Source organism: Pristiophorus japonicus, chromosome 1 (genome assembly GCF_044704955.1).
Source record: "Pristiophorus japonicus isolate sPriJap1 chromosome 1, sPriJap1.hap1, whole genome shotgun sequence".
In the NCBI taxonomy this organism is placed as follows: Eukaryota; Metazoa; Chordata; class Chondrichthyes; family Pristiophoridae; genus Pristiophorus; species Pristiophorus japonicus.
Window position 1 is genome coordinate 149,825,106 of NC_091977.1, and position 26,643 is coordinate 149,851,748.

General features: G+C 42.8%; 1 protein-coding gene across 11 annotated transcripts in view; it reads right to left on the minus strand.

Annotated features, from left to right (window-relative positions):
- Positions 1-26,643, minus strand: part of apc (APC regulator of WNT signaling pathway) — a 388,865-nt gene that overhangs the window by 64,734 nt on the left and 297,488 nt on the right. For 10 of the 11 annotated variants that reach the window (XM_070883858.1, XM_070883877.1, XM_070883847.1 and 7 more), the window contains 4 exons: positions 17,333-17,446; positions 16,804-16,887; positions 14,352-14,459; positions 7,803-7,925 (listed from right to left, as the gene is read on the minus strand). In XM_070883858.1, coding sequence (XP_070739959.1) covers positions 7,803-7,925; positions 14,352-14,459; positions 16,804-16,887; positions 17,333-17,446 — 429 coding nt within the window. The remainder of the gene's footprint in view (positions 1-7,802; positions 7,926-14,351; positions 14,460-16,803; positions 16,888-17,332; positions 17,447-26,643) is intronic. The other variant, XM_070883868.1, reaches the window with a different exon arrangement.

A 26,643-nucleotide genomic window follows, 5' to 3' on the forward strand; every position in this document is an offset into this window, starting at 1 on the left:
CGCTCGAGAATAGCACGTTTGTTTTCAGGCGGCGTTTTCGGCGCGAAAAACGGGCGCCCAGCTCGGAGGGGCGCCTGTTTTGCCGCGTGTGGAAGCTTGGGGCCTATGTGTGCAAGGGCTGTGGAACAATGGGGCACCTCCAGCAAATGTGCAGACGTGCTGCGACTCGCCACATGGCAGAGTCGGCAGAAGATGACCGATCAATCGCGGATCACTCTGAACGAGTAAGAGAGGCAACTAAACCCGAGGCTGACGAGGAAGTGTATGGGGTACACATCTTCACCACTAAAAGTCGTCCGATAATGTTAAAAGCCAAATTAAATGGCATTCCAGTTTCCATGGAATTGGACACGGGTGCGAGTCAGTCAATTATGAGCCAGAAGGCTTTTGAGAAACTGTGGGGCAACAAGGCACAAAGGCCAAAACTAAGCCCGATCCACACCAAACTGTGCACTTACACCAAAGAATCATTCCAGTCATTGGCAGTGAAGCTATCGTATGATGGAGCTGTGCATGATTTACCACTATGGATTGTACCAGGCGATGGCCCAATGCTGTTCTGCAGAAGCTGACTAGGAAAGATCTGATGGAACTGGGACGGCATCAAAGCAATGTCTTCGGTGGATGACGCCTCGTGCGCCCAAGTGCTGAACAAATTCCCTTTGTTATTCGAGCCAGGCATCGGCAACTTCACAGGCGCCAAAGTGCAAATTCATCTAGTCCCTGATGCACGACCCGTTCATCACAAGGCTCGAACAGTTCCATACATGATGCGAGAGAAAGTCGAGATTGAGCTGGACAGACTTCAATGAGAGGGGCTCATATCGCCAGTCGAGTTCAATGAGTGGGCCAGTCCAATTGTTTTGGTGTTGAAAAGCAATGGACGGTCAGAATCTGCGGGTACTACAAGGTAACGATCAACCGAGTCTCGTTACAGGACCAGTACCCACTACCCAAAGCGGATGACCTGTTCGCAACGCTAGCAGGGAGGAAATCGTTCACCAAGCTGGATCTAACCTCTGCTTACATGACACAGGAGCTGGCTGAACCTTCGAAAAAATTGACGTGCATCAACACGCACAAAGGACTGTTCATATACCCAGATGCCCCGTTGGGATTCGCTCGGCTGCGGCCATCTTCCAGAGGAACATGGAGAGTCTGCTGGAATCGGTTCCGCGCACCGTGGTGCTCCAAGACGACATCCTGATCACTGGCCGCAACACCACCGAACACTTGCACAACCTGGAAGAGGTTCTAAAGCAACTGGATAGAGTGGGGCTCAGGCTGAAATGCTCCAAGTGTGTTTTCCTGGCGCCAGAGGTCGAATTTCTAGGGAGAAAGATTGCGGCGGACAGCATCAGACCCATGGACTCCAAGACAGAGGCCATCAAGAATGTACCCAGACCACAGAATGTGACGGAGATGAGACTCAACTATTTCTACTGGGGTTGAGCACTTGGCTGGAACCTTTGCATTTATTGCTACGCAAGGGTGATGACTGGGTTTGGGGTAAATCTCAAGAGACAGCCTTTAACAAGGCCAGAAACCTGCTATATTCTAACAAGTTACTTGTATTATATGACCCGTGTAAATGTTTAGTACTAGCTTGTGATGGATCTTCGTATGGGGTCGGTTGTGTGTTACAGCAAGCCAATATGTCAGGCAAACTGCAACCGGTTGCATATGCGTCCAGAAGCTTATCCAAGGCTGAAAGAGCCTACAGTATGGTTGAGAAAGAAGCATTAGCATGCGTATTCGGGATTAAGAAAATGCACCAATACCTATTTAGACACCGGTTCGAGCTCGAAACCGACCACAAGCTGCTCATTTTGCTGTTCTCAGAAAGAAAAGGTATTAACACCAATGCTTCGTCCCGTATCCAAAGATGGACACTCACGTTATTCTGCGTATGATTATGTAATCCGCCACAGACCAGGCACTGAGAACTGTGCTGATGCCCTCAGTTGGCTACCATTGCCTACCACCGAGGTGGAAATGGCACAACCCGTAGACTTGTTTCTTGTAATGGATGCTTTTGAGAGCGAGGGGTCACCAGTCACGGCTCGCCAGATCAGGACCTGGACTAGCCAGGACCCTGTGCTATCACTAGTAAAAAGCTGCGTCCTCAATGGGAGCTGGTCGGCGGTTCCTGGGGAAACGCAAGACGAAGTTAAGCCGTTCCACCGATGCAAGGATGAAATGTCCATCCATTCAGACTGTGTCCTATGGGGGAATCGTGTAGTTTTGCCAAAAAAAGTCAGAGAAACGTTTATACGCGACCTTCACAGTACCCACCCAGGCATAGTCATGATGAAGGCTATCGCCAGGTCGCACGTTTGGTGGCCCGGCATTGACTTGGAGTTGGAGTCATGCTTACACCAATGTAAAACTTGCTCACAGTTGAGCAATGCACCAAGGGAGGCCCCACTGAGTCTGTGGTCATGGCCCTCCAAATCGTGGTCCAGGGTACACGTAGATTTCGCTGGACCCTTTCTAGGAAAGATGTTCCTAGTAGCAGTGGACGCTTACTCTAAATGGATTGCATGTATAATAATGTCGTCATGTACATCCACTGCCACCATTGAAAATCTCCGGGCCATGTTTGCCACCCATGGTTTGCCCGACGTCCTTGTTAGTGACAATGGACCGTGTTTCACCAGCTCGGAATTCAACAAGTTCATGACCCGCAATGGCATCAAGCATGTCAGGTCTGTGCCGTTTAAGCCCGCATCTAATGGTCAAGCGGAACAGACAGTCCAAACCATCAACGCGTGACAGATGGTTCCCTGCAGACCCGGTTATCTCGGATTCTGCTCAGCCACCGCACGCGAACCCACTCACTTAGCAGGGTTCCCCCTGCAGAATTGCTAATGAAAAGAGCACTCAAAACCAGGCTCTTCTCAGTCCATCCAGATCTCAATGATCATGTAGAAACACGGCGTCACCGGCATAATGTGTACCACAATCGCGCGGCTGTATCGCGTGACATTGAGGTTAATGACCGTGTTTGTTCTTAATTACCGTCATGGTCCCAAATGGATTGCTGGCACTGTATTAGCCAAGGAGGGGAATAGAGTGTTTGCTGTCAAACTTTTGAATGGACAAACGTGCAGGAAGCACTTGGATCAGACCAAACTGCGGTTCACTGACAACCAAGAACAGTTTGAAGAGGACATTACTATCAGTGATCCACCCACACACACCCAACCAGCAATCGACCAGTCAGTCAACCACGAGGATGAACCCACCATGCCCGACAGTCCGATCAGACCAGCCACACCGCAGTGCAGCAATGATCCAACTGACTTACCCATGCCAGGACTTCAACTCAGGCGATCAACCCTGGAACGCAGAGACCCGGTTCGCCTCAACTTGTAAATAACTTGTATCTAAGACTTTGGCGGGGGGAAAATTATGTTTTGTATGTAAATATTACCAATGTGCAAGACTTGCCACCAGGGTGCGCACCTATAGGTACCAACGATATAGGTAAAAAACGGGATGAGGTCCTACGAGACGAACTTAGGGAGCTAGGAGTTAAATTAAAAAGCAGGACCGCAAAGGTAGTAATCTCAGGATTGCTACCAGTGCCACGTGCTAGTCAGAGTAGGAATCGCAGGATAGCTCAGATGAATACGTAGCTTGAGCAGTGGTGCAGAAGGGAGGGATTCAAATTCCTGGGGCATTGGAACCGGTTCTGGGGGAGGTGGGACCAGTACAAACTGGACTGTCTGCACCTCGGCAGGACCGGAACCAATGCCCTAGGGGGAGTGTTTGCTAGTGCTGTTTGGGAGGAGTTAAACTAATATGGCAGGGGGATGAGAACCTATGCAGGGAGACAGAGGGAAATAAAATGGAGACAGAAGCAAAAGCTAGAAAGGAGAATAGTAAAAGTGGAGGGCAGAGGAACCCAAGGCAAAAAACAAAAAACTTTACAGCAAAATTCTAAAGGGTCACAGTGTGTTAAAAAGACAAGCCTGAAGGCTCTGTACCTCAATGCGAGGAGTATTCGGAATAAGGTGGATGAATTAATTGCGCAGATAGCAGTTAACGGATATGATGTGATTGGCATCACGGAGACATGGCTCCAGGGTGACCAAGGCTGGGAACTCAACATACAAGGGGATTCAGCATTTAGGAAGGACAGACAGAAAGGAAAAGGAGGCAGGGTGGCGTTGCTGGTTAAAGAGGAAATTAATGCAATTGTAAGGAAGGACATTAGCTTGGATGAGGTGGAATCGGTATGGGTGGAGCTACGGAATACCAAAGGGAAGAAAACGCTAGTGGGAGTTGTGTACAGGCCACCAAATAGTAGTCATGAGGTTGGGGACAGCATCAAACAAGAAATAAGGGATGTGTGCAATAAAGGTACAGCAGTAATCATGGGCGACTTTAATCTACATATTGATTGGGCTAATCTAACTGGTAGCAATGCGGTGGAGGAGGATTTCCTGGAGTGCATTAGGGATGGTTTTCTAGGCCAATATGTCGAGGAACCAACCAGAGAGCTGGCCATCCTAGACTGGGTGATTTGTAATGAGAAGGGACTAATTAGCAATCTTGTTGTGCGAGGCTCCATGAAAAAGAGTGACCATAATATGGTAGAATTCCTTATTAAGATGGAGAGTGACAAAGTTAATTCAGAAACTAGGGTCCTGAACTTAAGGAAAGGTAACTTTGATGGTATGAGGCGCGAATTGGCAAGATTAGACTGGCAAATGATACTTAAAGGGTTGACGGTGGATAGGCAATAGCAAACCTTTAAAGATCATATGGACGAACTTCAGCAATTGTACATCCCTGTCTGGAGTAAAAATAAAATGGGGAAGGTGGCTCAACCGTGGCTAACAAAGGAAATTAAGGATAGTATTAATTCCAAAGAAGAAGCATACAAATTAGCTGGAAAAAGCAGCAAACCGCAGGACTGGGAGAATTTTAGAATTCAGCAGAGGAGGACAAAGGGTTTAATTAAGAGGGGGGAAAATAGAGTATGAGAGGAAGCTTGCCGGAAACATAAAAACTGACTGCAAAAGCTTCGATAGATATATGAAGAGAAAAAGATTAGTGAAGTAGGTCCCTTGCAGTCGGATTCGGGTGAATTTATAATGGGGAACAAAGAAATGGCAGACCAATTGAACACGTACTTTGTTTCTGTCTTCACAAAGGAAGACACAAATAACCTTCCGGATGTACTAGGGGACCAAAGGTCTTGTGAGAAGGAGGAACTGAAGGATATCCTTATTAGGCGGGAAATTGTGTTAGGGAAATTGATGGGATTGAAGGCCGATAAATCCCCAGGGCCTGATAGTCTACATCCCAGAGTAATTAAGGAAGTGGCCCTAGAAATAGTGGATGCATTGGTGATAATTTTCCAATAGTCTATCGACTCTGGATCAGTTCCTATGAACTGGAGGGTTGCTAATGTAACACCACTTTTTAAAAAAGGAGAGAGAAAACGGGTAATTATAGACCGGTTAGCCTGACATCGGTGGTGGGGAAAATGTTAGAATCAATCATTAAGGATGAAATAGCAGTGCATTTGGAGCGCAGTGATAGGATTGGTCCAAGTCAGCATGGATTTATGAAAGGGAAATCATGCTTGACAAATCTTCTGGAATTTTTTGAGGATGTAACTAGTAGAGTTGGCAAGGGAGAACCAGTGGATGTGGTGTACTTGGACTTTCAAAAGGCTTTTGACAATGTCCCCCACAGGAGATTGGTGTGCAAAATCAAAGCACATGGTATTGGGGGTAACGTCCTGACGTGGATGGAGAACTGGTTGGCAGACAGGAAGCAGAGTGTCGGGATTAACGGGTCCTTTTCAGAATGGCAGGCAGTGACTAGTGGTGTGCCGCAGGGGTCAGTGCTGGGACCCCAGCTCTTTGCAATATATATTAATGATTTAGATGGTGGAATTGAGTGTAATATCTCCAAGATGGCAGATGACACTAAACTGGGTGGCGGTGTGAGCTGTGAGGAGGACGCTACAAGGCTGCAGGGTGACTTGGACAGGTTAGGCGAGTGGGCAAATACATGGTAGATGCAGTATAATGTGAATAAATGTGAGGTTATCCACTTTGGCGGTAAAAACACAAAGGCAGATTATCTGAATGGCGGCAGATTGGGAAAAGAGAGGTGCAGCAAGACCTGGGTGTCATGGTTCCTCAGTCATTGAAAGTTGGCATGCAGGTACAGCAGGTGGTGAAGAAGGCAAATGGTATGTTGGCCTTCTTAGCAAGGGGATTTGAGTATAGGAGCAGGGAAGTCTTGCTGCAGTTGTACAGGTTCTTGGTGAGGCCCCACCTGGAATATTGTGTTCTGTTTTGGTCTCTTAATCTGAAGAAGGACGTTCTTGCTATTGAGGGAGTGCAGCGAAGGTACACCAGACTGATTCCAGGGATGGCTGGATTGACATATGAGGAGAGACTGGATCAACTGGGCCTTTATACACTCGAGTTTAGAAGGATGAAAGGGGATCTCATAGAAACATATAAGATTCTGACTGGATGTGGGAAGAATGTTCCTGATGTTGGGGAAGTCCAGAACCAGGGGACACAGTCTTAGGATAAGGGGCAGGCTGTTTAGGACCGAGATGAGGAGAAACTTCTTTACTCAGAGAGTTGTTATCCTGTGGAATTCTCTGCCGCAGAGAGTTGTTGATGCCTGTTCATTGGGTATATTCAAGAGGGAGTTAGATATGGCCCTTACGGCTAATGGGATCAAGGGATATGGAGAGAAAGCAGGAAAGGGGTACTGAGGTGAATGATCAGCCATGATCTTATTGAATGGTGGTGCAGGCTCGAAGGGCCGAATGGCCTACTCCTGCACCTATTTTCTATGTTTCTATGTTAACCAGCATTAAGAATTTGAGGCACAAACCTCACTCTGTGCCATTTACAATAAGCAGCAAGTTCAACAGGGTAGGGTTCACCAGTGTTTACTTCTACTTGGATTAGTGCCACAAAATACTCTCGTGTATGTTATTGTTGGCTGAGAGATGTTGAGTTTCAACAGCAATCGTGATTCTCAACATCTCTAATTGGGCAACCAACATGCTACTGCATCCCTTCAGTTTACTCACTTTTGCAGTAATGCACGTTCCAATAATTTGAGAATCAGACATAACAGGTAAGCATTATCTGCACAATATCATTACAGTTCAGTTGTTTAATCCTGTTTATTGGTACTATGCTCACTTCTTGACCAAAAGGTGTCACTGTATAGTATACAACTGTTTTTAAAAGACCTATAGAAATTCAAATCTTTAAGGAAACAACTTCAAGGATGAACAGCCAGCAAATAGTCATAGCAAAGCAAGCAATGCTACTTCTGCAGGTGGAATGAGAATGAAAATATTGCTGGAATTAATAACATTCAGATTAATGCCAGAATTCCAGTTGTTAGAAATCAGGTCATTTTCTTTGTTTTGTTCTGTAGTTTTGTTGGTTACAATATAAAAATTATTTGAATACCAGTATATATTGAACTAGTGATTCTATTGCTAGATGAGTTAATTTAGGTTCTGTTGATTTCTGCTAGAATTCTTTGACACTAAGCTTGATTCAAATATAATCCTTACTATGATCTTTTATGCCTTCCTTCCATATGTAGAGTATCGTTGCAATGTCTGCCAATTATTACATAAAGTACCATGTTGTAAATATTTTCAAAAGGACAATATTTTCACAAGAACACAGTAAGGAGTACAACATGCATTTGTTAATGAAAATAGCAAAATATACTGGTAAAGCAGCCAAGGCATTATTAAAATTGACATATTAGAAAAAATGCAGTGTAGCGACCTGTAGTCTGGAATCTTCGGTTACCTTGGTACCCAGGTGACTTGTCAGTCTTCGAGGAACTGAGTAGGAACTACTACAGCTCATCACACTTGCAGCATCTTGTTCAACCCGTGATCCTGAACCCTGAAATACATCAGATAGGATTTGAAGTGTTAAGCTTCTTAAATAAAAAGTAATGTTTAAGAAATGCTACAACATTTTCCAGTGTTGCACCATTCCTTGCTTTTCAGGAACATTATTAGCATTTTTCCAAAAATGACGAGTTGGGAGTAGTTTTCAGACTGATACTACAATGAGACAGTGGATTATTGGCACCCACACAGTGTGGGTGAGCTCAGAAAAAAAAAAAGCACCTCAGTGCGCAGGTGACCATTACCACCACTGGCAATGCCAGCCCCAAGATATATATTATCCACAGGTGTCCTTGCAGCAGAATGCGCAGCTCTGCATCTGGTTCTCTGCTGACCTGAAGTCTCTGTAAGCAGTTCTGGAAGATCATTAACAAGTAGGTGCCTCTCTGCCTGTAAATATGAGTGGGAGGGTTTTGGCAGCTGGGTGCAGTCTGCCCTGCCTGGCATCCCTCCATTGCTCCTCTTAATCTTCCAAAACCATAAGTGTAGGGGGAATTCCCATTGGAAAAGCTGCTATCCCAATACCTTGGGATATATCCAAAAAATGTAGTGCCCGAACATTCTAACACAAAGTTTCCTGATTAACTAAGTGGAAACAGAAAAAAAAGTTTAGAAGCCTCAAAATTCAGCTGCAGATATTGCTATAGTGTTTTTTAAAAAATGAATCTCTGTAGCTAATGGGGCTGAATTTGTGGTTGGAGGCTTTCTGCGGGCGGATGACTAACAAGCAAAACATCTATGCACTTACCTTCTGCCTTGGGATCCACGGAGACTTGCGGTCATGGCCTCGACACGTAGGCCTGTGTAGAGGCCCATATATCCCCATCCATGCTTATAGGGATTCGGTATGTATGGAATCCCCATAAGCATGAATGGGGATCACATAAAAAATACATTTAACATAACAAATAAATAAAAAAACATTGCATATTTAAAATTAATTAAAATACAATATAATTAAACATTGAAAATAATTAAATTTTTTGAAAAATAAATGTAAATCTTTTAAAGTGGCTAAATATAAACTTACCTTATTGCACAGTGTTTTTAATGTATAAATGATTAATAACATTAAAAAAAAATTATATCAAACTCTTACACTGGTAAAAGCAGGTATAATGCTTTTACCAGGCATAAGAATTTCCCAGGCGTAAGAATTTCACAGGCCTTCGCCGGGCAGAAGTTAGGCAAATAACCCATCTCTCTGCCTGCAGAGGCCTTTTTCCCAGGGATGCGGAGGATCTATCAAGAGAATTCTTGACAGATCACAAGTTCAGGGTTTTAAAACCCTGAACTTGCGTAGCCCCTACAGGATGCCATTTACTATGGGTAGGTGCTATACTGGTGAAAATGTCAGAAACTTACAGGGACATGGAAATGACGTTAGTGGGGTAATTTTACTGTAATTAATTACAAACTGGAAAGTGCTTCTCTGCCAGTACAAAGCTAGACTGCAAAACTGGATGAGATGGTTGATGAGTTGAAATCTGTGGGGAAGCCCTCCATCATTTTTCTGATCAGTTATGCTTATTCATTGGGTGTAGCTGATTGTAAAATCTACTCCACGAGTGTTTGTATTCCAACTTTTTAGCTTTCTTGTCACAATGCCTTCAACCAAGAGGCTGGGAATGCCTTATACTATAAACTTCTTCATAGTTTTCATCAATGCTGTTTCATAATTGGCTAACATGAGGTCCACCTGCTCAGTGTAAGGCCTCTGTGATTATAGTCTGTCCATTGAGATTAAATCAACATTAGAAATATTCCATCTTCTGATTGAGTCCAGTACTGACAAAGCTGGTTCAATAAAAGCAGAGCACTGATACAGCCAGTACAGCAATGAATTCTAATTTGAGCCCTTTGAACATTATATAATATAATTAACTACAAACAGGCGGGTGCTCCTGGCTTCGATATACAATTAGTGAGCATTTAAAAATGTATAGGCTAAACAAATACAGTCAGCACAGATTTATTAAATGGAAGTCATTTTTGACATTTCTTTTTGAAGCGAGCAATTGGATAAAGGAAGGCAGACGAGTAGATGAAACTTAATGTGGATAAGTGTGAAGTCATTCATTTTGGGAGGAAAAATAAAAATGGCAATGGACATTCAGTGGAAAGACACTGAAGGGTATGAATGGATAGAGACCTCAGGGACCAAATGCAAGTGTAGGTAGATACAGCCATAAAAAGCCATAGAAACTTAGGTTTTCTAAATAGAGCAATGAAGTGATGATAAATAGGCACTTGGGAACAAGAATAGGCCATTTAGCCCCTCGAGTCTGTTCCACCATTCAATGAGATCATTGCTGATCTGCGACCTAACTCCATATCATAGAATCATAGAATGGTTATAGCATAGAAGGAGGCCATTTGACCTGTCGAGCCTGTGCCGGCTATCTGCAAGAGCAATTCAGCTCGTCCCACTCACCCGCCCTTTTCCCCATAGCCCTGCAAATGTTTTTCCCTCAGGTGCTTATCCAATTCCCTTTTGAAAGCCACAATTGAGTCTGCCTCCACCACCCTTTCAGGCCGTGCATTCCAGATCATAAGCTCTCACTGTGTAGGAAGGTTTTTCCTCATGTCGCCTTTATGCCAAGCAGCTTAAATCTGTGTCCTCTGGTTCTCGACGTTTCTGCCAATGGGAACAGTTTCTCTCTATCGACTCTGTCTAGACCCCCTCATGATTTTAAACACCTCTATCATATCTCCTTTCCACCTTCTCTGCTCTTAGGAGAACAACCCTAGCTTCTCCAATCGACCCATGTAACTGAAGTCCCTCAACCCTGGAATCATTCTTGTAAATTTTTTCAGGAAAATAAAGATATCACCAAGCGCCTTTTATCTACTACCAACCACCTCCTTAAACCCATCTTCTCTGTCCACTCCACCATCACCTCTAACATGGGCGTGGAGCGATGTTCCCATTAAGCTGTGCAGCGGTCTGGAAGTTCCAAACAGGCTGCTTACCGACTTTTAAATGGAAATGCCGTGCACGCGCGGAAATTTGAATGGGCTGCACAGCCCGGCTGTATGCACACACACACACACACAAACAGAGCGAGTCATTTTTGTCGCTGTACTGTATTTGCTTCACATGTTCTTTGCTTAAGAATTCATAGCAACACATTGCTATTAAGAACTAGTTGGTTTATTAACAAAGGTTTAACAATCACACTACATATTGACAGTTCATCCATTAGGCTCATAACTGCATACCTCATCGTGGATGACCTAGACTCAACTGACTGGGGTTTTATTGAGTCTTGTGAACATCATGTGGCTGGCTAAGCCACTCACAATGCAACAGCTCAACAAACCTGTAAGCACTCATAGCTGCATACATTATAGTTGCCAAAATAAAGACCATCCTTTCAGCTGCTTCTGCTGTGTTCCTCTCTTACCTAGTCCACTAAGTCAAACTTTCCTCCAGTCCCATCCGCGATTTGAAACCTCCCTATCTCTCCCACATCTCCTTTTCCGAACTTATTTTACCTTCCAGACTTACCTCCTCTGCCCTCGACTATATTCCCACTAAACTCCTGATCACCCAATTTCCATTCCTGGCCCCACTTTATCCAATTTTCTAAAGGGTTTCCCTCAACTCTAAAAACCTTTGATAGAATTCTAAATTAGGTTACTTAGTTTTAGAAACCATTTACTTTTGAATCTAGCTTAGAAAGTTTTTTTTTTTTAATTACATTTTATTCCTCGGAGCAGAATCATTAAGTAGGCTTTAGTTACATCTAATTTTAAATGGATTTTGGTAGTACTGTACTATCCTTAAACAGAGAGGCGCAATGTGCTAGAACACAGATCCATAACCTACTTATCAAACCAACAATGGAAGCTTTCTGTAATGTTGTTTGATTGCTACTAATATAACTTCTCCTGTTCCAATCTGCAAAATGACACAGACAGGCTAAGTGAGTGGGCAAAAATTTGGCAGAGGTGTATAATGTTGGAAAGTGCGAGGTCATGCACTTTGGCAGAAAAAAATCAAAGAGCAAGTTATTATTTAAATGGAGAAAGATTGCAAAGTGCTGCAGTACAGCGGGACCTGGGGGTACTTGTTCATGAAACACAAAAGGTTAGTATGCAGGTACAGCAAGTGATCAGGAAGGCCAATGGAATCTTGGCCTTTATTGCAAAAGGAACGGAGTGTAAAAGCAGGAAGTCTTGCTACAGTTGTACAGTGTATTGGTGAGGCCACACCTGGAATACTGCGTGTATGTGGGGCTGCTGTATTATCCCCGTGTGGGGCCTGTATCTCTGTGTCCACCTGCCATGGGTCCTGGTGCTATTTCCGTGTTGTACATGGAACTCCGTCTCACTCCCTGCAAACCCTGTCTGATATAAACTCTCCCGGTGACAGTCAGTCCTCCCTCAGCCACGGAGGGCCAAGTGGGACCCAATTAACCATCTCCGTACACTGCCTGCCGTGTGCCCACACCATAAGACCCTTCCCACCAGTCCCATCTCTTCATCCCTCCTTGCACAATGTCCCCAAGGCCCCCCTCTCCCGATCATCATATTCCAGCGTAGCCCTTACCGACACGGGGAGGAGGAGGAGCTGGTGAGGCTGTTGTGGTGCATGTCACTCTGGGAGGGTTTCTGTCCCGGTGTGGAGACCCTGGTGTAGCTCCAGAGAACCATCCAAGAGTGAAATGTGCCACAGCGGTTTCGCCAGCTCCTCCTCTTCCCTGCCGATATGAATGCTGCCAGCCCACACTGCGATATTTGTGCGTACTAGGTCCGTGCAGCAGATCTGGTCTCCAGTCGTCTTGGTTAACCCTAGTCACTGGATAAAGGCCTCGCTCTGTCAAGCCTGTGTGGTGGCTGGTGTGCAACGGTCACCACGTTAAAAAAAATCCACGCACAGGCATCTTCCATCCCCTCAATTGGAGTTCAGGACTGGAACATCGGGTCCTTCATTGAAACAGCTGTGATCTCTTGTGGAAGCAAGTCATCCTCGTTCGAGGGACCGCCTATGATGATGATTACATGCAGTTTTGGTTTCCATATTTACGAAAGGATATACTTGCTTTGGAGGCAGTTCAGAGAAGGTTCACTAGGTTGATTCCAGAGATGAGGAGGTTGACTTGTGAGGAAAGGTTGAGTAGGTTGGGCCTCTACTCATTGGAATTCAGAAGAATGGGAGGTGATCAAATCGAAACGTATAAGATTATGAGGGGGCTTGACAAGGTGAATGCAGAGAGGATGTTTCCACTGATGGGGGAGACTAGAACTAGGGGGTATAATCTTAGAATAAGGGGTCGCCCATTTAAAACTGATGAGGAGAAATTTCTTCTCTCAGAGGGTTGTGTATCTGTGGAATTCGCTGCCTCAGAGAGCTGTGGAAGTTGGGATATTGAATAAATTTAAGACAGAAATAGACAGTTTCTTAAACAATGGGGGAATAAGGGGTTATGAAGAGCGGGCAGGGAAGTGGACCTGAGTACATGATTGTATTAAATGGCAGAGCAGGTTCGAGGGGCCATATGGCCTTCTCCTGCTCCTATTTCTTATGTTCTTATGTAATCCTAAAACCAAAGACCTATCAATTCGAGAGAGAGACTGCAGAATGGATTATCTATACTGTTCAGCAGGGCAACAAGCATGCACTCATTATTTTGATTAGACTCTTCACTTTAGATAAAGCAAATCATTTGCACATGTGAATAATGACAAGAGCTTTTAGATAGGTTATAGAAGATCCAGTTTACAAAGCACAGTTTTCTTCTTCATTGATATTATTTCTCAGCTGGATTATGAAGCTAAATTAACATGATATAATGCTCTTATTTCTCATTTTGACATGAATTCACTTCATTTCATAATGTAAATGGATTTTGTTTTGCATTTCCTTTTTTTTTTAAACAATGTTAAAAGGTTCCTGGAACATTATTCAGCAGGAGGAGAAAATGGTATTTCAACAATCCATAACAGGTGCTTAAGATTAAACAGTGTTTAAGGGCAGTTAATCGAAACATTAGACAAAACAGTATACACTACAATTTTCATCAAGCCATCACCCTTAATCCATAGCAGCATTTTGGCATCATAACAAATCATGTTGAATTAGAACTGTATTGTTATCAGTGTTTTAATACTGAATATTCTAAAATATAAGCAGATGTAATTTTTCTCTGAAATTCTATTTAACAATATTATGGAAAATGTATTTACTTGAACGAACAACCTCTTTAACGTGCAGAGGATTAAGCCAAATCATCAAGGCCATTTTGTGTGTAATATATATACATCTGAGTCAGAGAGAGAAAGAGAAAAAGGATGTGTATACATGTATACACACACACACTTTGTTAAAAGAAATGCACCAAACTGCATCTGTTTTTCTGCAATGCATCCTCAATGATCTAGCTCTTAATTTGTACAAAATTGAAAATCTCACCTGCCCACTCCCTGTCGTACCCATGCTGGCTTCTGTTGCTTCCTGACAATCATTCGGTCCTTCTGCATCATGTGACACTGTTTGTTCATGTTTAGTTTGCGGTGACTTCTGTTTAAAGAATAGCCTTGGCATTAAATTTAGAACATAGAAGAGGAGAAATATCAAGAATTTTCAAGCCTTCTATGTCTTGATGCTGCATCTCAGCCAGGGAAGTGTGCTTGCTGCTGTACTCGTTAAGCTCTGGCCTTAATGATCAGCAGCAAGTACCACCCCCCCTCAGTGGAATGACAGGATGAAAGTACAGCCGCCCAGAGATCTAGCAGTGTATCACAATACAGAAACAAAGGATATGCTCAGAAAGCTAGTCCTTTTCTGATTGCACTGTTAAATATACAGGAAGGAAAAAATCCTCTGGGGGTGGATGAGATTGCACGAAGCAGCTCAGAGCATTTGGTCACATGACAAACATCCTGAAAATCTATGGCCAGTAAGCTCCTACTCATTGAATAGCTCATAAAGTAAAATACAAACACAGCCTCAGGGTAGACAGAAGCATTCTTCCCATTTAGTGCACCCATTTTAGACAGAATGCCTTAAAAATAAATGTTCTTGAAAGTCTTCTTTGAGAGCAGTTATCGATCAAGAGCACCACTTATGCCTAAGGTTTAAAAAAAGCTACAAAAATAAATGAAAATATGTTCAATATCACAATTAAAAGCATTAACTACTTACTGTATCAGCCATGGCTTAGTGGAAGCTCTCTCGCCTGAGTCACAAGGTCGTGGGTTCAAGCCACTCCAGAGTTGAGCACATAGTCTTGGCTGACATTCCAGGGAGTACTCCACTGCCGGAGATGCTGTTTATCGGACGTGATTTTAAACTGAGGCCCGATCGCCCTCTCAGGTGGATGTCAAAGATTACAACAGTGACTACATTCAAAAATGTACTTCATTGGTTGTAAAATGCTTTGGGACATCCTGAGGTCCTGAAAGGTGCTATATAAATGCCAGTCATTCTTACTTATTGGAGCTGAAATAAATCTGAACACTTGGCTACCAAGTCCATAAACCAATTCAGGTAACTGATGCTAGCATACTCAAACTCCAGTGGTTTCTTGTGATTTACAACTGTACTCGGCATGACAGAAATGCAAACTTCTGAATATAGCAGACTCGCTATATTTCTATAAACACCATATATGATACAAAGGAAAAATGGAAAACAGCCTATTATAGTTGACAGAAAAAATAGCTGTCCTGGCAAATCAAATTTAAAAGTGTGCTATGATCTGCCATTTCCACAGGTGATCACATTATTTTAATCCTTGCAGTGCAATGCAGTTAATCCCCAAATTAATTCTAGTATGCCCATTTTCTAAAGGAACCAGACGACGAAACTGCGTTTGACAAAAAATAAAGTCGACCTTGCCCTCCAAATTTCTCTCCACCTTTACTCTCCTGAAGTCTATGACACCTTCTGTGCATTTCCACAAGTACCTGCAGCTCAAAGGGCCATTCTTCATGTATAACGTTAGATTGTGAATCTTGCCAGACGACTTGATTCTGGAAGCCTTAAAGATCAGTCCAACCCTGACCTCACCCAGCATTCGTACATGTGCACTTTTTAGGAAGGATCACCAGATAGTAAACTGAAGCCCTTACCCCAATGGTACCACCCTGATTGAATCAGCTTATACCATGCAAAACATTGTTTTTCCTTCCCTCAGATCACTCCTTGTATGAAGAAGTTCCTGACATCGTTCCTAAATTTGCCTTTTCCAAGCTTGACCCCAAGTTCCACTGTCATGGTTTAGTTTTACAGACCAAACTAACTTTGAGATGTTTGCGTAAAAAGTATTGTATGAATTGCAGAACCAACACAGTTAAACTTTGTTTTTGAGATATACTAGATAATCACAATGTTGTCAGGTTGTTAGTTGTTTTTTTTTTAGTATTGAGGCAGGAAAGCCAAAATGTATTTGACAAAGTTCTGTATGAAATGCTATAAGTTAAGCTCGAGGTGGTGGGGATTCAGAATAATTCCTGGTAATGGATAGGAAATTGTTAAGAGTTACATAATGCAGCTAGCATCCTGTATTTGTGCAGTATCTCACAAAGACAAAAGTTAATTGCGTTTCTTCTGGAATTCACAAAATATTTTATTTCCCTCAAACATGTTATTTTCAGAAAAAAATATAATTGGTGTACTAAGTAGACAGTTTGATGCAAAAGAAAACATTTTTTCAAAAATGCAGTGATACTGAAGCCTTGTAATTCCATGCTGATGCCCCAGCTGACAACATGGTTTCAACATGGGACTTTTACTGATTAGATTATTTATGGAATGAAACCTACCTTGCTCAAAGTCTAGATATTCAAAAGCCAGCAATACAGTTAGAAGAATAAGTTCATAATTTCAAAACTAAATAATAATAATAAAAAGACATACTGACCTCCGTTTCTGTTGCTTGGGACTGTAAGTGCTGTCGCAAACGAAGCATATCCTTCTCTATTTGCTGAATCCGTACTACTCTCATCTGCATTAGGATGAACTAAAGTTAGAAAAGGGAACTTTCTCACCTACCCTGTTAAAGCTGCACGACCGCAATATTTACATTTTTTGCACATTTATATTCTTGATTGGATGCAAAGCTTTATTATGTTTATAGAACTGTCCTTTTACTCTTTACAAAAGAGGAAAAAGGTGCAACAGAATTAGACTTTGAAATCTATAACTATTTTACCATCACAAAACATATTTTGAACTTTATGCAACCAACACCAACTAACTTTCCTTTCCAAAGAGGTTGAACATTTATATTCAGATTCCAATTTAAAATAATACAGGAAATAAATAAAAAGATTTTGTTCAATTCCTTCACAGATTCATTATTTTTGAGAACTGGTATTTTTTTTAGTTATTTTCTTATTTTAATTTAGACATCACAATATTTTATTTAAATTGCACAATTTTGATACTACCTGAGCTCGCTTCTCCATATCCTGACATGTTCCCAGTTGTTCTTCCATTGCAGATCGAATTTGGCGTGCTTCATACTCTAATTGTCTTCTCGTCATATCTGTCTGCAGAGAAAACTGTCCGAAGGTGGCCAATCAATACAATTAGAGTTTCCATAATACAAGGAGATAATAGACCCGAAACACTTTGGTCCCACAAATGTTACAGATTCCCAATAGATACAAGAAAGTTTGATTGCATTTAAATAAAAATCTTTTAAAGATGGGAAAAAGGTAATTGAGTAATGATTTGTAACTTTTGGTGCACAATTGGCTCATTTTAAAGTCTGAATGTTCAAACATTAACAACTCGGGATGAGGGGATTGTCCTATGAGGAGATTGAGTAGACTAGGCCTATATTCTCTCCAGTTTAGAAGAATGAGAGGTGATCTCATTGAAACCTACAAAATTCTTACAGGGCTTGACAGGGAAGATGCAGGGAGGATGTTTCCTCTGGCGACGAAGTCAAGAACCAGGGGTCACAGTCTCAGAATAAGGGGTGGGCCATTTAGGACTGAGATGAGGAGAAATTTCTTCACTCAAAGGGTGGTGAATCTTTGGAATTCTCTACCCCAGAGGGTGATGGAGGCTCAGTCTTTTGAGTATATTCAAGAAAAATCGATAAGGATTTTTGAATATTAAGGGAATCAAGGGATATGGGGACAGTGCAGGAAAGTGGAGTTGAGGTAGAAAATCAGCCATGATCTTACTGATTGGCGGAGCAGGCTTGTGGGGCCGAATAGCCTACCCTTGCTCCAAATTCTTATGTTCTAACTTGAAACTTTCATGCCTGACATTTAAATAATAGAAAGCCAATCAATCAAGAAAGCTTTTGGATATAAGAACAGAAGAAATAGCAGGAGTAGGCCACCTGGTCCCAGGAGCCTGCTCCGCCATTTAATAAGATCTTGACTGATCTGATCTGATCATGGACTCAGCTCCACTTCCCTGTCCGCTCCCCATCACCCTTATTGCTCAAAAATCTGTCTATCTCCACCTTAAATATATTCAATGACCCAGCCTCCACAGCTCTCTGGGGCAGAGAAGTCCATAGATTTACAATATTCTGAGAGAAGAAAATCCTCCTCATCTCAGTTTTAAATGTGCGTCCCCTTATTCTGAGACTATGTCCCCTAGTTTTAATTTCTTGAGTGGAAATAGCCTCTCTGCAGCCACCTTGTCGGGCCCACTCATTATCTTATGCGTTTCAATAAGATCACCTCTCATTCTTCTGAACTCCAATGTGTAAAGACCCAACCTACTCAACCTATCTTCAAAAGTTAACCCACTCATCTCCGGAATCAACTGAGTGAACCTTCTCTGAACAGCCTCCAATGCAAGTATATCCTTCCTTAAATACGGAGACCAAAACTGTACGCAGTACTCTAGGTGTGGCCTCACCAATACCCTGTACAGTTGTAGCAGGACTTCGCTGCTTTTATATTCTATCCCCCTTGCAATAAAGGCCAACATTCCATTTGCCTTCCTGATTACTTGCTGTACCTGCATATTAACTTTTTGTGTTTCATGCACAAGGACCCCAGGTCCCTTTGTACTGCAACACTTGGCAATTTTTCTCCATTTAAATTATAATTTGCTTTTCTATTTTTTATGCCAAAGTGGATAATCTCACATTTTCCCACTTTATATTCCATCTGCCAAATTTTTGGCCACTCATTTAGCCTGTCCATATCCTTTTACAGATTTTGTGTGCCCTCTTCACAATTTGCTTTCCCACCCATCTTTGTATCATCTACAAACTTGGTTACATTACACTCGGCCCCTTCAGAGATTGTAAATAGTTGAGGACCCAGCACTGATCCCTGCAGCACCCCACTAGTCACTGCTTGCCAACCAGAAAATGACCCATTTATCTCAGCTCACTGTTTTCTGTTAGTTAGCCAATCCTCTATCCATGCTAATATATTACCCCTCAACTCCGTGAACTTTTATCTTGTGCAGTAACCTTTTATGTGATACCATGTCAAATGCCTTCTGGAAATCCAAATACACCACATCCACTGGTTCCCCCTTATCCACCCTGCTTGTTACTCTGCTTGATTGAATTATGCTTTTCCAAATGTCCCGCTACGGCTTCCTTAATAACAGACTCCAGCATTTTCCCAACGACAGATGTTAGGCTAACTGGTCTGGTCTATAGTTTCCTGCTTTTTGTCGGCCTCCTTTTTTTTTTAAAATAGGGGCGTTGCATTTGCGATTTTCCAATCCGCCTGGACCTCTCCAGAATCCAGAGAATTTTGGTAGATTACAACCAATGCATCCTCTATCTCTGCAGCCACTTCTTTGAAGACCCGAGGATGTAAGCCATCAGGTCCAAGGAACTTGTCCGCCTTTAGTCCCATTATTTTACCGAGTACTACTTCATTAGTGATAGTGATTCCCTCCCTATAGCATCTTGATTATCCACTATTGTGAAGACCGATACAAAATATTTGTTCAACGCCTCTGCCATTTGCCTGTTCCCCATTATTAATTCCCCAGTCTCTAGGGACCAAAATTTACTTTAGCCACTCTTTTCCTTTTTATGTACCTGTCGAAACTTTTACTGTTTTTATATTTTGTGCTAGTTTACTTTCATTATCCATCTTCCCTCTCTTTTTTTTTTGTCGTTCTTTGCTGGCTTTTAAAAGTTTCCCAATCCTCTGGCCTGCCACTAGTCTTGGCCACATTGTATGGCCTTATTTTCAATTTGATACCATCTCTTATTTCCTTAGCTAGCCATGGATGGTTATCCCTTCTCTTACAGTCTTTACTTCTCATTGGGATATATTTTTGTTGCGAGTTATGGAATATCTCCTTAAATGTCGGCCACTGCTCATCAACCGTCCCATCTTTAATCTATTTTCCCAGTCCACTTTAGCCAACTCTGCCCTCATACGTTGGTAGTCTCCTTTATTTAAGCTTAGGACACTGGTTTGAGAACCAACTTTCTCACCCTCCAACTGAATTCAAAATTCAACCATGTTATGATCACTCATTCATGGAGGATCCTTTACTACAAGATCATTTATTAATGCTGTCTCATTACACAGTACCAGATCTAGGATAGCCTGCTCCCTGATTGATTCCGCAATGTACTGTTGAAGGAAACTCTGAACTGTTCCTCAAGGCTATTGGATATATAAGATCATACATTTTCATTAAAAAAATCATGGCACCATTTAAGTCATTAGACCAAAAAGCAACATTCTCCTTTCCTATACCAATTAATTTGTGAATACCACCACAACTTGCTACGTCGATGCTCATGAATAATTCATCTTCCACTCCTCTGGTTCAGAATTTTCTGCCCCATCAGCTCCACGAATGGAGGTTGACTATTTTGCTTTTTCCCTCCCTATCTTCAAAAGTCTGCTAAAAACCCAACTTTTTGATCTTGATTTTGGTCTCCAATTTCTTTGGTTTCCAGTCAGTTGTCCACCTCTCTACCTTGAGCATTCTGAAACAATCCTTCACCTGTAAAGCACTATATAAATGCAAGGTGTTGAGGCAATGTTAACCTGACATAAAAGAGGAGTTATATCACAAAAAACATTATTTATAGAAATGAACTTTTATGCTTATTCATTTTACATTATGCAATCTTGTTAGAAACATAGAAAATAGGTGCAGGAGTACAGGTGCAGGAGTAGGCCATTTGGCCCTTCGATCCTGCACCGCCATTCAATGAGTTCATGGCTGAACATGCAACTTCAGTATCTCATTCCTGCTTTCTTGCCATACCCCTTGCTCCCCCAAGTAGTAAGAACTACATCAAACTCCTTTTTGAATATATTTAGTAAATTGGCCTCAACAACTTTGTGGTAGAGAATTCCACAGGTTCACCACTCTCTGGGCGAAGAAGTTTCTCCTCATCTCGGTCCTAAATGGCTTACCCCTTATCCTTAGACTGTGACCCCTGGTTCTGGACTTCCCCAACATTGGGAGCATTTTTCCTGCAACTAACCTGTCTAAACCAGTCAGAATTTTAAACGTTTCTATGAGATCTCCTCTCATTCTTCTGAACTCCAGTGAATACAAGCCCAGTTGATCCAGTCTTTCTTGATATGTCAGTCCCGCCATCCCGGGAATCAGTCTAGTGAACCTTCGCTGCACTCCCTCAATAGCAAGAATGTCCTTCCTCAAGTTAGGAGACCAAAACTGTACACAATACTCCAGGTGTGGCCTCACCAAGGCCCTGTACAACTGTAGTAACACCTCCCTGCCCCTGTACTCAAATCCCCTCGCTATGAAGGCCAACATGCCATTTGCTTTCTTAAGCGCCTGCTGTACCTGCATGCCAACCTTCAATGACTGGTGTACCATGACATCCAGGTCCCGTTGCACCTCCCCATTCAGATAATAGTCTGTCTCTCTGTTTTTACTACCAAAGTGGATAACCTCACATTTATCCACATTATACTTCATCTGCCATGCATTTGCCCACTCACCTAACCTATCCAAGTCGCTCTGCAGCCTCATAGTATCCTCCTCGCAGCTCACACTGCCACCCAACTTAGTGTCATCTGCAAATTTGGAGATACTACATTTAATCCCCTTGTCTAAATCATTAATGTACAATGTAAACAGCTGGGGCCCCAGCACAGAACCTTGCGGTACCCCACTAGTCACTGCCTGCCATTCTGAAAAGTACCCATTTACTCCTACTCTTTGCTTCCTGTCTGACAACCAGTTCTCAATCCATGTCAGCACACTACCCCCCATCCGATGTGCTTTAACTTTGCACATTAATCTCTTGTGTGGGACCTTGTCGAAAGCCTTCTGAAAGTCCAAATACACCACATCAATTGGTTCTCCCTTGTCCACTCTACTGGAAACATCCTGAAAAAATTCCAGAAGATTTGTCAAGCATGAATTCCCTTTGACAAATCCATGCTGACTTGGACCTATCATGTCACCTCTTTCCAAATGCGCTGCTATAACATCCTTAATAATTGATTCCATCATTTTACCCACTACCGATGTCAGGCTGACCGGTCTATAATTCCGTTTTCTCTCTCGCTCCTTTTTTTAAAAAAAAAAGTGGAGTTACATTGGCTACCCTCCACTCCATAGGAACTGATCCAGAGTCTATGGAATGTTGGAAAATGACTGTCAATGCATCCGCTATTTCCAAGGCCACCTCTTTAAGTACTCTGGGATGCAGACCATCGGGCCCTGGGGATTTATCGGCCTTCAATCCCATCAATTTCCCCAACACAATTTCCAGACGAATAAGGATTTCCCTCAGTTCCTCCTTCTTACTAGACCCTCTGACCCCTTTTATATCCGGAAGGTTGTTTGTGTCCTCCTTAGTGAATACCGAACCAAAGTATTTGTTCAATTGGTCTGCCATTTCTTTGTTCCCCGTTATGACTTCCCCTGATTCTGACTGCAGGGGATCTATGTTTGTCTTGACTAACCTTTTTCTCTTTACATATCTATAGAACCTTTTGCAGTCCGTTTTAATGTTCCCTGCAAGCTTCCTCTCGAACTCTATTTTCCCTGCCCGACTCAAACCCTTTGTCCTCCTCTGCTGAGTTCTAAATTTCTCCCAGTCTCCGGGTTCACTGCTATTTCTGGCCAATTTGTATGCCACTTCCTTGGCTTTAATACTATTCCTGATTTCCCTTGATAGCCACGGTTGAGCCACCTTCCCTTTTTTATTTTTACGCCAGACAAGGATGTACAATTGTTGTAGTTCATCCATGCGGTCTCTAAATGTCTGCCATTGTCCATCCACAGTCAACCCCTTAAGTATCATTCACCAATCTATCCTAGCTAATTCACGCCTCATACCTTCAAAGTTACCCTTCTTTACGTTCTGGACCATGGTCTCTGAATTAACCGTTTCATTCTCCATCCTAATGTAGAATTCCACCATATTATGGTCACTCTTCCCCAAGGGGCCTCACACAACGAGATTGCTAATTAATCCTCTCTCATTACACAACACCCAGTCTAAGATGGCCTCCCCCCTAGTTGGTTCCTCGACATATTGGTCTAGAAAACCATCTCTTATGCACTCCAGGAAATCCTCCTCCACCGTATTGCTTCCAGTTTGGTTAGCCCAATCTACATGCACATTAAAGTCACCCATAACTGCTGCACCTTTATTGCATGCACCCCTAATTTCCTGTTTGATGCCCTCCCCAACATCACTACTACTGTTTGGAGGTCTGTACACAACTCCCACTAACGTTTTTTGCCCTTTGGTGTTCTGCAGCTCTACCCAAATAGATTCCACATCATAGAAACATAGAAAATAGGTGCAGGAGTAGGCCATTCGGCCCTTCTAGCCTGCACCGCCATTCAATGAGTTCATGGCTGAACATGCAACTTCAGTACCCCATTCCTGCTTTCTCACCATACCCCTTGATTCCCCTAGTAGTAAGGACTTCATCTAACTCCTTTTTGAATATATTTAGTGAATTGGCCTCAACAACTTTCTGTGGTAGAGAATTCCACAGGTTCACCACTCTCTGGGTGAAGAAATTCCTCCTCATCTCGGTCCTAAATGGCTTCCCCCTTATCCTTAGACTGTGTCCCCTGGTTCTGGACTTCCCCAACATTGGGAACATTCTTCCTGCATCTAACCTGTCTAACCCCGTCAGAATTTTAAACGTTTCTATGAGGTCCCCTCTCATTCTTCTGAACTCCAGTGAATAGAAGCCCAGTTGATCCAGTCTTTCTTGATAGGTCAGTCCTGCCATCCCGGGAATCAGTCTGGTGAACCTTCGCTGCACTCCCTCAATAGCAAGAATGTCCTTCCTCAGGTTAGGAGACCAAAACTGTACACAATACTCCAGGTGTGGCCTCACCAAGGCCCTGTACAATTGTAGCAACACCTCCCTGCCCTTGTACTCAAATCCCCTCGCTATGAAGGCCAACATGCCATTTGCTTTCTTAACCGCCTGCTGTACCTGCATGCCAACCTTCAATGACTGATGTACCATGACACTCAGGTCTCTTTGCACCTGCCCTTTTCCTAATCTGTCACCATTCAGATAATAGTCTGTCTCTCTGTTTTTACCACCAAAGTGGATAACCTCACATTTATCCACATTATACTTCATCTGCCATGCATTTGCCCACTCACCTAACCTATCCAAGTCGCTCTGCAGCCTCATAGAATCCTCCTTGCAGCTCACACTGCCACCCAACTTAGTGTCATCCGCAAATTTGGAGATACTACATTTAATCCCCTCGTCTAAATCATTAATGTACAGTGTAAACAGCTGGGGCCCCAGCACAGAACCTTGCGGTACCCCACTAGTCACTGCCTGCCATTCTGAAAAGTACCCATTTACTCCTACTCTTTGCTTCCTGTCTGACAACCAGTTCTCAATCCATGTCAGCACACTACCCCCAATCCCATGTGCTTTAACTTTGCACATTAATCTCTTGTGTGGGACCTTGTCGAAAGCCTTCTGAAAGTCCAAATATACCACATCAACTGGTTCTCCCTTGTCCACTCTACTGGAAACATCCTCAAAAAATTCCAGAAGATTTGTCAAGCATGATTTCCCTTTCACAAATCCATGCTGACTTGGACCTATCATATTACCTCTTTCCAAATGCACTGCTATGACATCCTTAATAATTGATTCCATCATTTTACCCACTACCGATGTCAGGCTGACCGGTCTGTAATTCCCTGTTTTCTCTCTCCCTCCTTTTTTAAAAAGTGGGGTTACATTGGCTACCCTCCACTCCATAGGAACTGATCCAGAGTCAATGGAATGTTGGAAAATGACTGTCAATGCATCCACTATTTCCAAGGCCACCTCCTTAAGTACTCTGGGATGCAGTCCATCAGGCCCTGGGGATTTATCGGTCTTCAATCCCATCAATTTCCCCAACACAATTTCCCGACTAATAAGGATTTCCCTCAGTTCCTCCTCCTTACTAGACCCTCCGACCCCTTTTATATCCAAGCTAATGTCCTTCCTAACTATTGCATTCATCTCCTCTTTAACTAGCAATGCTACCCCACCTCCTTTTCCTTTTATTCTAGCCTTCCTGAATGTTGAATACCCTTGGATGTTGAGTTCCCAGCCCTGATCATCCTGGAGCCACGTCTCTGTAATCCCAATCACATCATATCTGTTAACATCTATTTGCACAGTTAATTCATCCACCTTATTACGGATACTCCTTGCATTAAGACACAAAAGCCTTCAGGCTTGTTTTTTTTAAAAACACCCTTTGTCCTTTTAGAATTATGATGTAGTGTGGCCCTTTTTGTTTCTTGCCTTTGTTTACTCGGCCTTCCACTATTGCGTTTTACCTTTCTACCATCTGTTTCTGACTGCATATTACTTTGCCCTGTCTCACTGCAAAGGTTCCCATCCCCCTGCCATATTAGTTTAAACACTCCAGAATTGCATTAATAAATGTTGCCCCCAGGACATCAGTTCCAGTCCTGCTCAAGTGCAGACCGTCCCTTTTGTACAGGTCCCACTTCCCCCAGAACTGGTTCCAATGTCCCAGGAATTTGAATCCCTCCCTCTTGCACTACTGCTCAAGCCATGTTTTTATTCTAACTACCCTGTTCCCTCTACTCTCATTAGCACGTGGCTGTTTGTTGTGTAAAACTTGATTGTGAAATTGTACAGAAATAAAAAAACTCGTATTTATACACCACATATGTTCTCAGGATGTCCCGAAGTGCTTTACAGCCAGGGGATTGTTTTTGAAATGTACTCGCTGCTATGTAGATAAACACAGCAGCAAATTTGCACAGAGTAATGTCGCAGATAAAGAAAATGAATGAATTAATTATCTGGTTTTTGGTATATCTCTTGAGGAAAGAATGTTAGGCAGGAAACTGTGAAAACTCCCGCTCTTCTTCAAATAGTGCCACGGGTTCTTTGATGTCTATCTGAACAGGCTAACAGGGTCTGAAATTAATGGCCTGGAATTTATGGTCAGTGGCGAAGCCAGTGGCTCAGTGGGTAGTGCTTTCGCCTCTGAGTGAGAAGGTTGTGGGTTCAAGTCCCACTCCAGGGACTTGAGATAGATGTCAAGGTAACACTCCAGTGCAGCACTGAGGGAGCATTGCACTTTTTGAGATGCCGTCTTTCGGATGAGACGCTAAACTGAGGCCCCATCTGCTCTCTCAAAGTGGACGTAAAAGATTCCATGCACAATTTCGAAGCAGAGCAGGGGAATTATCCCTGGGGTCCTAGCCAATATATTTATCCTTCAATCAACATTAAAAAAAACCCAGATTATCTGGTCATCATATTTGCTGTTTGTGGGAGCTTGCTGA